This window comes from Hypanus sabinus, chromosome 8 (genome assembly GCF_030144855.1).
Source record: "Hypanus sabinus isolate sHypSab1 chromosome 8, sHypSab1.hap1, whole genome shotgun sequence".
NCBI lineage: Eukaryota > Metazoa > Chordata > Chondrichthyes > Myliobatiformes > Dasyatidae > Hypanus > Hypanus sabinus.
Window position 1 is genome coordinate 22,159,072 of NC_082713.1, and position 16,512 is coordinate 22,175,583.

At 41.5% G+C, this 16,512-nt stretch overlaps 1 protein-coding gene across 1 annotated transcript in view; it reads right to left on the bottom strand.

Moving 5' to 3' along the window:
* LOC132397967 (phosphatidylinositol 3,4,5-trisphosphate 5-phosphatase 2-like) overlaps positions 1 to 16,512 on the bottom strand; it is a 170,698-nt gene that overhangs the window by 54,942 nt on the left and 99,244 nt on the right. Inside the window, exons 10-13 of the mRNA XM_059976816.1 lie at positions 15,076 to 15,190; positions 12,990 to 13,096; positions 7,763 to 7,865; positions 6,394 to 6,590 (exon numbers count right to left, since the gene is read on the bottom strand). Of these exons, the coding sequence (XP_059832799.1) occupies positions 6,394 to 6,590; positions 7,763 to 7,865; positions 12,990 to 13,096; positions 15,076 to 15,190 (522 nt within the window). The remainder of the gene's footprint in view (positions 1 to 6,393; positions 6,591 to 7,762; positions 7,866 to 12,989; positions 13,097 to 15,075; positions 15,191 to 16,512) is intronic.

Genomic DNA, 16,512 nt, shown 5'->3' on the forward strand with positions numbered 1-16,512 from the left:
CTAGAAACATCTCAATGGTGTCTTACAAACATTAATTTTCAGCACCTGGAATGGCCTACCTCTCTGCAAATAATGTTTGAACAAGTTTTCATGTAAAGTGCTGTCACAGTAAAAGGCAGCAACATCAGCGTTCTCAGTCCTCAGAAATCCATTTATTAATAATAAAATACTAAAATATACTCTTCCAATGTTTTTGTGGAAAGTGTAAACAAGCATTGAACAATTTGTTGATATGAGCAAGGGGAATGAATCTAAACATAAGTTTTCTTGCCACTGAAGTGGGGAAGGTTTGCGGGGTGGTGGGGGGGGGTGGTGAAAAGGGTATCTTCAAAATCATTCCTTCAAAAGAGACATAAAATTTGTCTAGAAAAGTTGAACCCTAAGACTGAGACTTCACCAATTAAATGCAAGGACATCTGAGTTATTACAACTATATGAACTATGACAATTATTGGGGAGTAAGGGCAAGTTCTTTCTTAAGATCCAGAACCAGTATCTTCTGATCATTACAATGTCTCCCAAACCTAAATGTCTCCTTTTTCTTTTGAACGTATTCAGGCAGTATTGCTTCTCTAGTATTTTTCACTGAGGTACAGTACATTTCATTATTAGTTTTGGGTACTTGAGTATCAAGGCCAGCATAGATTGCCCTTTACTAATTAACTTTTAGCCACCTTCTTGGACCACCACAATCCTTCTGGTGAAAGTGCTACCACAGTGGCACCTTCACCAGAAGCACAAGAGAAACAAGAAACAAAATATATTTCCGAGCTTGGAGTGGCACGTGCTTTTAGTGGTTTTCCTATGCACTTACCACCCTCATCTTGCCACGTTGTGGTGCAGAAAGATTTGGGAGCTGCCATCTGATGAAACAATTGAAGATGGTTGTGCAGAAATCATTGCCATGAGGAACTCCAGTAAAGAGGTCCTAGGGATGGGTTGATTGACCTCAAAAATCACAACTATGTTTTGTTGTATGCAAGAATTCAAACTCTTCCCTTGGTGCTTCACCTTTATCATTTGATGAAATGCTGCTTTGTTTTCAAAAGCAAAAACTTGTATATCATAAACACGAGAAAGTCTGAGGATGCTGGAAATACAAAGCAATATCCTCCTTTCCCTATACCCCACTCTTACCATTCACTTCTTCCCACCTGCCTATTACTTCTCCCTGGGTCCCCTCTCCCTCCTCTCCTCTTGTTTTCCTTTTCCCTCTTCTATCAGATTATTCCTTCTCTAGTCCTTGACCTTTCCCACCCACCTGGTTTCACCTATCACCTTCCAGCCAGCCTCTTTCCCCTCCGCTCAACATTTATTTTGGCATCTTTCCCCATCCTCCTCAGTCCTGATGAAGGGTCTCAGCCCAAAACGTCGACTGTTTACTCTTTTCAATAGATGCTGTTTGACCTGCTCATAACGACAATCCTTCCAAAGCAAAACCCAATAGCATGAATGGCAGCGATGCTTCACTACCAGATGGACTCAACGCCTTCTAAGCCCGCTTTGAAAGAGAGAATATAACTACGGCTGTGAAGATCCCTGCTGCACCTGGTGACCCTGTGATCTCTGTCTCAGAGGCCAATGTTAGGCTGTCTTTAAAGAGAGTGAACCATTGCAAGGCAGAAGGTCCCGATGAAGTACCTGGTCAGGCTCTGAAAACCTGTGCCAACCAACTGGCGGGAGTATTCAAGGATGTTTTCAACCTCTCACTGCTATGGGTGGAAGTTCCCACTTGCTTCAAAAAGGCAAAAATTATTACCAGTACCTAAGAAGAATAATGTGAGCAGCCTTAATGACTATTGCCTAGTAGCACTCACATTATGAAATGCTTTGAGAGGTTGGTCATGACTAGACTGCACTCCTGCCTCAGCAAGAACCTGGACCCACTGCAATTTGCCTATCACATAATAGGTCAACAGCAGATGCAATCACAATGGCTCTTCACACAGCCTTAGACCATCTAAACAACACAAACACCCTTGTCAGGATGCTGTTCATCGACTATAACTCAGCATTCAATACCATCATTCCCACAATCCTGATTGAGAAGATACAGAACCTGGGCCTCTGTACCTCCCTCTGCAATTGGATCTTCAACTTCCTAACTGGAAGACCACAATCTGTGCAGATTGGTGATAACATCTCCTCCTCACTGACAATCAACACTAGCGCACCTCAGGGGTGTGTGCTTAGCCCACTGCTCTACTCTCTGTATACACATGACTGTGTAGCTAGGCATAGCTCAAATACCATCTATAAATTTGCTGACAATACAACCATTGTTGGTAGAATCTCAGGTGGTGACAAGAGGGTGTACAGGAGTGAGATATGCCAACTAGTGGAGTGGTGTCGCAGCAAAAACCTGGCACTCAACGTCAGTAAGATGAAAGAACTGATTGTGGACTTCCAGAAGGTAAGACAAAGGAACACATGCCAATCTTCATAGTGGAATCAGAAGTGGAGAGAGTGTGCAGATTCAGTTCAAGATCTCTAAGGATCTAACATGGTCCCAACATATTGATGCAGCTATAAAGAAGGTAAGGCAGTGGCTATACTTCATTAGGGGTTTGAAGAGATTTGGTATGTCAACAAATATACTCAAAAACTTCTATAGATGTACGGTGGAGAGCATTCTGACAGGTTGCATCACTGTCTGGTATTTGGGGGTGGGGGGTGGGGGTGGTGTGGTGTTACTGCTCAGAACCGAAAGAAGCTGTAGAGGGTTGTAAATTTAATCGGCTCCATATTGGGTACTAGCTTACAAAGTACTCAGGACATCTTTAGGGAGCGGTGTCTCAGAAAAGCAGCGTCCATTATTAAGGACCTCCAGCACCCAGGGCATGCCCTCTTCTCACTGTTACCATTAGGTAGGAGGTACAGAAGCCTGAAGGCACACACTCAGTGATTCAGGAACAGCTTCGTCCCCTCTGCCATCTGATTCCCATATGGACATTGAACCCTTGGACACTACCTCACATTTTTTAATATATAGTATTTCCATTTCTTGCATGATTTTTAAACTATTCAATATACTTATACTGTAATAGATTTATTATTATTATTATTATATCTTGTAATTTTTTATCTTCTATATTTTGCATTGCATTGGACTTCTGCTGCAGTTAACAAATCTCATGTCACATGCCGGTGATAATAAACCTGATTCTGATTCTGACGAGTTCCTCCAGCATTCTGTGTATGTTCATTGGCACATAATCTCAAGAGTGTACTACTCTGGTCCCTGTTTGGATAAAGGCTTTATCAAGGGTAGTACCCAGGTTGACAACAACATGTTTTGCTTTATTACTGCAGTTATGTTGTTGGATATTTTATTTTTTGCAGGTTTTTTGTAAAGCACAGTGTGTTCAGTTAATCAGATTTTACAGTCCAGTACTTTATTTTCTGTTAAGGTAATGAGTCATTTGATTAGCTTTGGAATGTTGCATCAGCCAATCGGATTTGGTTTGATAGCATTCTGTCCGATGAGATGCTACGGAACATTTGAGAGAGATTGGTGGCATTCAATTTTTTGAGGGTCTTTTATGCCAGAGTTGGGGGAGAAGGGAGGTACAGAGAGGAGCACGGTGGAAGATGCTCACAGAGCTCTGCCCAAAGCACAGATGTTGTTGAAAAATGTTCTTTGTGCAGACAAATGCTTCCACCAAGGAAGTGCCAATACTTCAGAGTTAGCCAGTTAGTTTGCAATGGACTTTGAGGGAAGTTCAAATCATGGCTGGTGCTTTTCATGTCGTACGTGGGTTCAGCGCTGTGAATAATTAAAGCAAAACACATGACTACACAGCAATGAGCTCCAATGTTTATGAGCACATTATAGATTGGCTTAACCGTAATTGGCCCTTTTTCTGTTAATTGTCTGTTAAAGTTGAAATATTTGCAAATATACTTCCACTTTAAGATTATGCCAGTGTAAGTTCCGATATTTCCTGGTGAACGATAACTTTTGCATGGGGCAATATTTATACAGCATTCACCATCCTTTTAGTTCCATTAAAAGAGCATTCCAACTTTCCTGCTTGTGTTGAACTCATATCATACTGACACTTGACATGCGTTGATTATTGGAAATGGTTGTTTCACTGTTACCCATGCATTGCTGAGTCATGTGGCTGTTAGTCAGAGATAGCAAACCAGTCTAATTTGTTATGAGCCATGGTGAGAGGGTTACATAAGGGTTAGAGATGAGATGATTCTATTGAAACATAAACTAACTGCAGGTGACAAGCTCAAGGGTCAACAAGCCTTCTCTAATAGCACTGTCTACAAAAGTTTCCATCACATTCTAAGTACACTAATTAGTAATAATTAGCTTGAGTGAATATGCGCTGTTATTTTCGAGAACTAGGCATATCTGAACAATGTTCCACATTGATGATAGGTACCAGGGTTATTTTGCACTGGGGGAAAATAATTCACTAGAAGCATTACAAGTTGTGGAGAACAGGTCTTCAGTATTTCAAATGCAATATATATTTCTTATTTTCATTGCCTTTGTTTCATGGGCTCAGCTATATCTTGTTATCATGCAAAGTGAATTGAATTGGTTAAAGACAGACTTCTGGGAGGGTGTGGGTCTCAAGAGGACATCAAACATGGTCCACAGTCTGTTCTGAGTCTATTCCATTTAACACAACTGAAAGGCTCATGACATAATTGTGTCTCCTTGAACTTTGCATGGATAAGACTATGCAGTGATCATTTCTTTGAAAGCTTTCATCAATAGAATACAAGTTTAGTAGGCCCCTCCCTTGTGTTGGCTCACATTTTACCTCCCACTGACCTAATCAGATAGTTGTGTTCTTTGGGGCTTGGTGACTTGGTCAGTGGTCAATCATCTGTTACCGTTGTTTCCTTCAATACAAATGCTGCCTTTGCTAACCCTAATAATAACAGAGAAGGAGCCAGCACTACATGTCCTACTTCACCAGTGTGCCGGCCATTAATTTTTCTTGCTCTTGACTCCCTCTGCTGGTAAGTTGCCAGTAAGACAGCACTGTGGCTGTGCAAGACAAACAATACAGTGCGAGTAAATCTGCCAAGCATCTCCAGCATTCTGTTTTCAGTTTAGTCTTTCAAATCACTGCAGTATTTTGCTGGTGCATTACTTTATCTGCCCAGCCTTCCCAGTGAGATTGTGCACGGTAATCTATAGGGAATGCATTTCAATTGCAAAATTTTGTTGCACAGATTTCAACCTTTCTATCTGACTCCAAATATACACTCTGTGGCCACTTTATTAGGTACTCCCCTACACCTGCTTGCTTATGTAGATATCCAATCAGCCAGTCATGTGGTGGCAATTCAATGTATAAGCGCATGCAGACATGGTCAAGAGGTTTAGTTGTTGCTAAGCTCAAACGTCAGAATGGGAAGAAATGTGAACTAAGTGACTGTGACCATGGAATGATTGCTGGTGCCAGAGTGGATGGATGAGTATCTCAGAACTATTGATCTGGGATTTTCACACAAAAGTCTAGAGAGTTTGCAGCGAGTGGTGTCAAAAACAAGATAAAAAACACATCTGGTGAGCAGCAGTTCTGTGGGTGAAAATATCTTGTGAATGAATGAGAGAGAGAGGAGAATGGCTGGACTGGTTCAAGCTGACAGGAAGGTGACAGCAACTCAAGTAACCATGTCTTACAAAAGTAGCGCGCAGAAAGAGCACCTCTGAATATACAACATGTTGAACCTCGAAGTAGATGAGCTACAGCAGCAGAAGACCATGGGGTACCTGATAAAGTGGCCACTAACTGCAGAATCCCATTGTGTGCCAAATAATTTGTTTTATTCATTGAAGGGATGTAGGCTTTACTCTCTGGGCCAACGTTTATCTCCCTCTACTCTAATTGTCCCAGATCGGAATGGCTTCCAAGACTCTTCCACAGGACAATTATGATTCACTGCAAAGGTCTGAAGTCAGATAGACCTGTAGACCAGTCTACTGACTACCCTGAATGTTGTTTGGAAGGTTGTGCAATAATGCTATAGCCACTATTACTGATGCTAAATTATTAATCCCATAATTACTTAATGATTTGAATATAAATTACTGGTAGATTTTTTTCACCGGTATACCATATCTGATTACTTCCTCAACCCTTATATCATTTGCATTTTTTCCAGGGCACCTATCCTATTGGAGTGACTTAATTTGATCCCCTTTCTTGATCTTGGAAAAATCATCAATATTATTTGAGAATATGTTGATTATTTAGTCATCAAATGCAATGTGTAGCTTCACTAGCTTACATCTCAATTTATGATATAACATTAAGGTACAGAATGCTTTAAATTTCATAGCTTCTCATCAGTGGATGACACATCTGTTTTGCTTTGCTATTTCAATAATTCTTTCCCTGGATGTACGATTCCTACCACTTTGAAGTCCAGCTCCGTCACTTCTTTTATCCCAGCTCGCAGGAAATCCACCCACTCCTTGTCACCGAGTGAATTCTCCTGGGTTCCAATCACGTAGATGTCATGAGGAATAGTGGCTGTGGTCTCATCTCTTGCGCGTCCGAGACCCTTTGACATAAGCCAAGAAGAAATGTTCTTTGGGGGGTGAGCGGCACCTATTAAATATTTCAAAAGGTTAATTACTCATTCATGTTTCTTTCATTGCATATTAAAATATTAATCATGAATATCAAGCAGCTGCATGCTAATGTGACAACATCTTGGATTCCTCTCTCCCTTCATTTTTGACAGCTATTTCTTAACCTTTTTGCCTTGAGAAAACTGAAAATTAATTGAGATGCAATTTTAAAATACATGTCACCAGATTGGCACTAACTGATAATATATCATGGTCTGGTGCAGCAATTCAAATGCACAGAAATACAAGAGTAGTGGACTCTGCCCAATACATCATGGGCACATACCTGCCCATCACTGGTGGTATCTACAGGAGGCACTTCCTAAAGAAAGCAATGTTCATTATCAGTTATCTCCACCATCTGGGACATGCCATTTTTTTGCAGCTATCATTGGACAGGAGGTAGAGAAGTCTGAATTCCCAGACCACCAGGTTCAAAAACAGCTATTTTCTTTCAACCATTCAGTTTCTGAAATAACCTGCACAACACTAATCATTACAGTTTAGCAAAATTATGACCAATTTGATCACCTTGCAATAAAATGGACTTTTTTTGTTCTAATTGTGCTCTTACTTGTAAAAAAAGTGTATAATTAAAATTTAAGCAAGACACACAAAATGCTGGTGGAACGCAGCAGGCCAGGCAGCATCTATAGGAAGAAGTACAGTTGACATTTCAGGCCTAGACCCTTTGTCAGGACTAACTGAAAGAAGAGATGGTAAGAGATTTGAAAGTGGGAGCAAGATCTTCCAGGTCATTGAGCTGCAGCTTCATTTCCCTAACCCAGCCCCTAAGGAGCTGCAACTTGATGCACTTTGTGCAGATGTGGCCTTCGAGGAGGCTGGGAGTCTCCCCGACTTCCCACATCTGACACCCAGTACAGAACACTGGCTTCACAGACATACTTCCAGTTTCTATTCTTCACAGGTAACCTATGTTGCCTCAACCCGTTATCACCAAAGCCCTGTTTAACCAAAGCCTTCCTACTCTGTCTACTTCTACTCTGGCGTCCGCTCTATAAAGCTGTCTTGTTTTTATACTCTTCCCGCCAGTCTAACTCGCTGAAGACCATGCGCCTGATCCCATGATGAATCACACACACAGCATACCACTTTTTCAAATTGAGCAGTAATCCTTCAACAACTAACCCATGTTCCAGCTTCCAATAAAAATGGATATCATGTCCGGCTCATCCTGCTGAGAATGTATGTTCTTCATCAGCTGAAGTAGCTGACAGAACGCCTCTCGCTTCTGCAGGGAGATAAATAGAGAGAATCAATCTAAATCCAGATGAGGGCAATATCAATAAATTGCAGAAGTTTATAAACAGACAGTAAAACCATTGCATTACACACAATTTCATTTTACATGCTGTTGGATGTAATATCACATCCAAAGGTTCAAACTGAGCAGATTAATACACACAAAATGTTGGAGGAGCTCAACAGATCAGGCAGCGTCTATGGAGAGGAATGAACAGTCAATGTTTCAGGCTGAGATGCTTTATCAGGACAGGAGAGAAAGGGTGAATAATAAATTGGGAGAAGGGGAAGGAGTACAAGCTGGCAGGAAATACATGAAGCGAGATTAAAAGCGGGTGGGTAGGTGAGGGCTGTAATGAAGTCAGAAGCTGGGTGGTGATGGGTGGAAGAGATTAAATGGCTGAAGAAAAAAGAATGATAGGAGAGGACATTTAACATATTAAAAGTACACTCCTTCAGTTTGATGTTCTGTGTTTTTTTGCACTAATTCCCTGGTTTATTCAACAAATATTGAAGAGGAATAACTTCAATATTTAGGCCATCATCCCATTGGTAAAGATGGGTTGGATGTATAATGAAATATATTCCACTCTGGACCAAGGACAAGCCCAGGATTTCAGAAGGAATTGTCCTACCGCACCAAAGGGAAACTCTATTAAACAACCTCTGTGTTGAAAATGATTATATTTTGTGATTACAATTTTTCATGAGGGCTTTGTTCTTGTTGATGACAATGCAACTTTGTCTCTACAAGTCCCAATCTGCTGGAGGAACATAGTGCTTTGAGCAGCACATGTGGGAGAAAAGGAGTTATTGAAGATTCAATTCAAAACCCAATATCAAGACCATAAGTTATAGAGGCAGAATTAGGCCATTTGGCCCATTGAGTCTGCCAGTTCATTATGGCTCATCCATTTTTCCTCTCAGCTCCAAACTCCTGCCTCCCCTCCTATCCCTTCCTATCCTGACCAATAAAAAACCTATCAACCTCTGCCTTAAGTCTTGGTCTCCACAGCTACCTGTGGCAACAAATTTCACAGATTCACCAGCGTCTCGCTAAAGAAATTCCTCCTCATCTCCATTCTCAAAGGATGCTCCTCTATTTTGAGGATGTGTCCTCTGGTCCTAGACTCTCCCACCGTAGAAAACATCCTGTTAACATCCACTCTATCAAAGCCTTTCACCATTCAATAGAATTCAATGAGGTCACCCCTCATTCTTCTGAATTCCAGTGAATACAGGCCCAGAGCCATCAAACATTCTTCATATGACAAGCCATTTAATCCTGGAATCAATTTCACGAACCTTCTTTGAACCCTCTTCAGTTTCAACATATCATCTCTAAGATAATGGGCCCAAAACTGCTCACAGTGCTCCACGAGGCCTCGCCAGTTCTTTATGATGTCTCAACATTGCGTCCTTGCTTTTATATTCTGGTCATCTTGAAATGAATGCTTAACTCGTCTTTGCCTTCCTCACCACAGGCTCAACTTGCAAATTAATGCAGGTCAACCAGCTGAATTCTTTTAGGAGATAGTTTGCAGCTGCAGGTTCCAGCATCTGTAAGTCTCTCGTGTCATGCTTGGTTGCCATGAGTGTTTGCTACAGACTGCTGAGTTCATGTGTCACAGCTCACTTTGCAAAGACATATCACTCCAGTGCTTTAGTTTCGCTCTTGGTAAAATTTTATTTTTGACTTGTGGGCATTGAAAGTAACACTGACATTTATTGTGCTTCACCTACTGAATCCCATCAAGGTAGCTGTGATATTCAACTCCAATCATTGAAATCAAACTGTATTAATGCTGCTGTTTTTGTGACTCTGAAGCTTCTGAACAGTGTCAAAAAAATATTTGTCTGACCAATGCCTTGCTGTTCCTTCAAGTATGGCTGATACACGATCCTAGAAATAGGTCTAAATTTGTGATTCATAACTTTTCTCAAAGATAGTCTCAGAAACTCTTCAGTTCTGGGGCAACTAGGAAGGAGGGGTATAAATTGCAGAAAGGTTTATTTGTGAACAATTATCTGAACAAGTGTATCGATTATTGGATTAGTTCACAATGTTAAGTTACCAAGTTACCAAGTGTCCTGCCGAAGGGTTTTGGCCTGAAACATCAATTGTACTTTTTTTCCATAGATGCCGCCTGGCCTGCTGAGTTCCTGCAGCATTTTGTGTGTGTCACCAAATTGTTTTCTGATCAGTGGTGACTCTCATCTCTCCGCTACCCACTCTCTTGGGGTATCCGCTTAAATGTTCATTGCAGACTTTTCCTGGTGAATATCTTGGACAGTTCCATAGGTGACTATTTCAAGATCTCAAAACCTGAACAAATAATTGATGGCCTAGGAATCATTTATATCTTCTGCTGTTCAGATTTCTGAGTTTGACACGGAGCTTATCTCTTAGTTAGGGGAGTGAATGAATAAGTTTTTGCTTGGAAGCTAAAGAGAAAACTACTCAAGCATGTCATGAAACTGGATTATACTGTTCTCCATACTCTATAATTCAGTTAAAAACATTGGTCCTGTGTGTATGCCATTGCACCATCCACATAGCGAGTCCCTTTTACCTATTAAAGTAGCAATTTGCAATTTGCTATATTATTATGAGAACAAGACTTGCTCAGCCCTGGTATCTAATAACCAGAATTAGCCATCCTCTTCCTATATCCCTGTAGTAATCCCAAAGCCAAAAATAATCATTGACTAAACCCCGCTCTGCCACCAATCTGCCATTCAAAACCAGGCTCCCAAACTCACTGGCACCTCTCACTGCAGTTCATGCCACAACCAATGATTGCATCATACAGCCCTACCTTTTGAACAAGGGTCCTCAGCCCATCCAGCAACCAATCACACATCTAAAAGCAAGCTTGTCCCACTATCAATCCTCACCCTGTTACCTAACGATTGACTCTTGCCACCGTAGATCTAGTTCTGGACTGTCCTCTACATCCTTGTCCATCACCCTCCCCCACCAAGCTCTTAGAATTAGCCAAACTTTTGTTCCTTCTACAGAGCATGTCCATTTTGAACCTCAAGGACTATAGAATTTTCCAGCAGTGGCCCTGATATAATAAACTTGTTATCCAGATGTGAACGGACTAATCCTGTCATTTAGACCATTTAGACCATAATACAGGGGGGTTGGGGGGGGTGGGTGTAATTGATAAGTTCATGGCCCAAGGCGGAAGAAGTCAATTTTAGAAACCCTAGCACATTTATTTTTCAACATAGTCCCCTCCTACATGTACACACTTAGTCCAGCTGTCGTGGAGCATATGGATCCCTTCTTTGTAGAAGTGGTCCACAGCAGGGGTGATTGATAAGTTTGTGGCCTAAGGTAGAAGGAGATGAGTTATTAACATCAAACTTTCTGCATAATCACTTAAGGAGTTGAACAGCACGTGCATGTAACGAGAGCGTCTTGGACCTCCAGGTGGTCCACAGCAGGGGTGATTGATAAGTTCGTGGCCTAAGGTGGAAGGAGATGAGTTATACAGCTCTCGTTACATGCATGTGCAATTCAACTCTTTGAGTGAAAATGCAGAAGGTTTGAAGTTAATAACTCATCTCCTTCTATCTTAAGCCACAAACTTATCAATCACCCTTGCTGTGGACTACTTACGGAGGTCGAAGTCACTGACTTCTACAAAGAAGGGATCAGTATGTTCCATGACCGCTGGACTAAGTGTGTAAAATAAATGAGCTAGGTTTTCTAAAATTGACTCCTTGTACCTTAGGCCACAAACTTATCAATCACCCCTCGTATATAAGAGCAGAACTAGGAAATTTAGCTTATTGAGTTTGCTTTGCCACTTCATCATGGCTAATTGAATTTTCCTCTCAGTCCCAATCTCCTGCCTTCTCCCCATATCCCTTCATGCCCCAACTAGTCAAGAATTTATCAGTCTCTGCCTTAAGTGACTTGACCTTCACAGCTGCCGGTGGCAACAAGTTTCACAGATTCATCACCGTCTGGGTAAAGAAATTCCTCCTCATTGTCATTCCAAGAGGATGTCTCTCTATTCGGAGACTGTGCCCTGAGGACTTAGTCTCCTCCATCTTTACCCATCTAATCAGATTTTCAGAAGTTGCCATGGTCTTTTCCCGAGGAGCCACTTAAGCTCTTCCATTTCACTATTTATGTGTACATAATTCACAAACTTCTTTCCAAACCTATTCAATTCTTCCCACCGCTGGAGTCTCAGGGCCACTCCCTTCATTTATAGATGACTAGGCACAATCCTATGTCTGGTGATTTACAAGTGAATAAATAATTAATCTGATTGACATCTGATTTAATTTGATAAATGATTAAATTATATTTGTTGGTTCTCAACATGATTTGGTGCACATATTATTACATAACATTGCAAAAATGGTTCATGTTGTGGATTTCCTTGCTATATCATGTATGTATATAAGATTAGAGCTTTTATCAATAAAACTATAATCATAAGACCATGGTTGATAATGTCAATAATCAACCACATTCCTAAAAGATGGCTTACTAACCCCCCACCCTATCCTCTCCTTTTCTATTCACCATTATGGCTTCCTTTTTACCCCATCCATTCTCCTCACCTTCTTATCACCTCCCTCCAGTGCCCCTCCTCCTTCCCTCTCTCACATAGTCTACTCACCTCTCCTATCAGATTCCTTCCTCATCAGCCCTTAACTTTTTCCACAAATCACCTCCCAGCTTCTCTTTTCACACCCTCTTCCCAACCATCTACTTTCTCCCTCACCTAGCTTCAACCTATTTCCTTCTAGCTTGTACTGTTTCCCCAACCCACATCTTCTTATTCAGGCTTTGTCTCCCTTCCTTTCTGGTCCTGACAAAGTTTCTTGGCCCAAATGTCAACTGTTTATTTATTTCCATAGATTCTGCCTGACCTGCTGAGTTCCTCCAGCATTTTGTATGTGTTAATCTGGATTCCTAGCATCTGCAGAAACTCTTATGTTCATAAAAGGTGCCTGCAATGAAATTGTGCACAATTCTCTGCCAAAAATTTCACTCTCCTTGATCACTTTCTTGTAATGTTGTATGCACAGTATGTTTGCAGGAACATGACAGACTTCAGAATCTCTGGTGTTCAAAACTTACTCGAGCATTTTCAAAAATGAAATCCCTCTGCTGATTTTTCTGATTTTCCTTGTCAGTCACGATCTGTAACGTGTTTGGTGTGCTCTGATATTTAACCAGCTGCAAAACTGTGAAAGAAAGTGGATACAGCCAATCAATAATCCATCCAGCACTAGCTTGCAAGCCTAAAATTCAGAATAACCCTAGAATAATTTGACCTCCACAGCCCTGATTGAAGATGAATGGGATGTGAGACACAGCAAGAAGTTTAATCTCACTGCTCAGCCCCTCTCGCACAGTGGTTATGCTTCCTGAGGTAAATAAGACTAATGACATGTGATTTAGGGCCAGCTATGACTGTACTCTTCCACCTCTGAGCGACACGACACTGTCCAGTGATCTGAACACAAATACTTAAACTGACACACCAAAAAACAGTTCAGAGATGGAGGCATGGCTAAGATGAGACACCTCATCTGCCTTTCTGCTTGTTGCAATAGATCCCATGATATCAATTCAATGTTATTCCTTGCCTTATGTTACTCAACAAAAATGATCATCTGACTGCATCACAGTTTGTGGGGCTTTCCTCTGTGAACAGTGTCTGCATTATCCTGCATTAAAACACGGATCCCCATGACAGAACTGGGGAATCCCAGCAAGATTGTACCTTGTGGACTCTATCTCAGAGCAGAGTGATAGATATGACATCATCGTCAGTCAGAAGGTATCAAGCTCACAGGCCATTCCCCCAAATCCAGGCCTCAATTTCATTCCAGCAATAGAATCCTCAGGGATCTCTTTGGACTTTCTGTCACAAATTGACAGGATTGTCCCTATACACACAATGGCCATTTTATTAGGCACACCTGTACTTCTACTTGCTATTGAAAATATCTAACCAGCAAATCATGTGGCAGCAATTCAATGCAGAAAAAAAAGCATGCAAATATGATCAAGAGCCTTGGTTATTGTTCAGAACAAACATCAGACTGGGAAAGAAATGTGATTTAAGTGTCTTAAAGCATGGAATGATTGTTGGTGCCAGACAGTGTGGTTTGAGGATCTCAGAAAAGGTTGGATCTCCTGGGATCTTCGCACACAATGGTTTCAAGAGTTCACAGAGAATGGTGTGGAAAATTAAAATATATATATATATATATATCCAGTGTCAGTTCTGTGGGTAAAAATGTCTTGTTAATGAGAGAAGTCGTAGGAGAGTGACCAGACTGGTTCAAGCTGACAAGAAGGTGACAGTATCTCAAAATAATATTGTGTTGCAGCACTGGTATGCAGAAGAGCTTCTCTGAATGCACAACACATTGAGACAAAATGGATGGGTTACAACAGCAGAAGACCACAAACATACTCTCAGTGGCCTCTTTATAAGGTTGAGGAGGGAAGGTACCTGGTAAAGTGGCAACTGAGTGTAAGTGCAAGTTACAAGGAAGTGTATGTTCAAGATTCTGAAAGCTAAATTCAAGAAATTCCTAGCCATGCAAATTTGATTAAGTCCTCCATGGACAGTCCCAAGCCCAGCTACAAAAGGAGGAGAATGGAGCATGCAGCTAAAAATCCAGTGTTTCAGAAATGCCAACAGAGGCTCTGAAGATCTCATCCCTGGGGGAGGAAGGTTCTTAGAAGATGAGCTGTCACTGGGGACAATTTGAAAGACTGACTCGGGATGGAGGACTCTGGCGAGCTGTTGTTTGTGGCTTTTGCCCCTGTGGGGGAGATGGGCATAAGAAGAAGAAGGAGAACAAATTTGATTGGTATGTACAAAAAAATCTTTGCAAAGAATCATAAGGACACAATGTCTGGAAAAATGCAAAGCATTTGGACTCAGTACAGGAGAATGAGTAAATAAAGAAGATCCAAATCAATATAACCTGTAAACATCTTGCAACTTTTTATGTTTTTCCATATATCACAATAGGATAAAATGTTAAATGAGGTGTCAGAATCAGAATTATTATCAACGACTTAGATGATGAGAAACCTGTTCTTATGCAGCTGCAGAACGGTACTGCCACAAAGCAAACTAACAGAAGTGCCAAATGAATGAAATGCAATGCAACAGTATTCACACTTGCTCAGTTCTCCTCACTTTTATCGTAAGAGATGGATTCCTCGGGTGAACCGGTCGCTTTCTTTGAGATTTGCAGCTTGCCACCATCCACATCAACACTCAATGTATATTTCTGAGTCTTTCCCAATTTTACCTACAGGGAAAAGAGAAAGATAATTTTTTTTACCAAACAATAACTTTAGCAGAAATAACACACACAAAATAACAGGGAATACTCAGCAGGTCAACCAGCATCTGTAGAGGAAAAAACAGTTTTAACTTTCCGCAATGATGACAGTCTATCGGAACTAGAAAAAGTTTCAAAAAGTACAGTACACCTACTCTAAGTCGAAAAGCAAAGAGAGGGACAATGAAGATAAAGAGAATGTCTGCAATAGACTGATGATGACGAAACACCAGGTGCTGCTGCCTGTGAGTGGAGGTGAAGGCAGGGTAATTACATTTGGGGATATGCAAGCAAAGAAGATGAATGAGAACAGAGGAGAGTGAATAAACAGTTTTGGAGCTGTGCAATACAAATTATTGTCAATGGTGGAAATCAGAAATAATACTGAAATGATCTGACAGTATGAGAGAGAGAATGGGAGAGAGAGGGGAGAGACAGAGAGGGAGGGAGAGAGAGGGGGGAGAGGGAGAGGGGGGAGAGGGAGGGGGAGAGGGAGAGAGTGGGAGAGAGGGAAAGGGAGAGAGGGAGAGAGGGGGAGAGAGAGAGGGAGAGAGGGGGAGAGAGAGAGGGAGAGTGGGGGAAGAGAGAATGGGGAGAAAGATGGGGAGAGAGATGAGGAGAGAGAGGGGGGACAGAGAGAAGGCTGAGAGAGAGGGTGAGAGAGTGGGGAGGGGGAGGGGAGGGAGAGAGGGGAGGGAGAGAGGAGAGGGAGAAGGGGAGAAAAGGGAGAGGGATAAGGAGGAGAGAGAAAGAGGGGAGCAGGGAGAGAGAGAGGGAAAGAGAGGGAGGGGAGAGGGATGGGGGGGGGAGAGAGAGAGAGAGAGAGAGAGAGAGAGAGAGAGAGAGAGAGAGAGAGAATGAGAGATTGGTGGGAATGGAACAAGGAACCAGGGAGTTACTGTCTGTTACTGACACCATATTAAAGGAGTGGATATCGGTTAAATATGGAATATAGTGAGATGAAGAGTAAGTTCACAGGGAACTGAATCCTTTTATTGGAAGGGAAGAGAGGGATGAGAGCACAAGTGCATTAACAATCAGCTAGGATTCCCGCTCTTCACCATTCTGTTCCCTGTGCTTTGTGGGTGTTGAAAGTGTTCAGTATCAGGATTATAGTTTATTTTGATATCCTTACTGTTGAATGCGCTTCTTTTTGTACGTGAAAGATTTCCATTTGGTATGACGTTAAATGGCTTGTAATTTTTTTTATTACATGTGGAGCTATTTCTTTATTCTTTAAGGAAGGTACAGTGGGGAGTAAACTTTCGAAAAATAAACAGGGAATATAA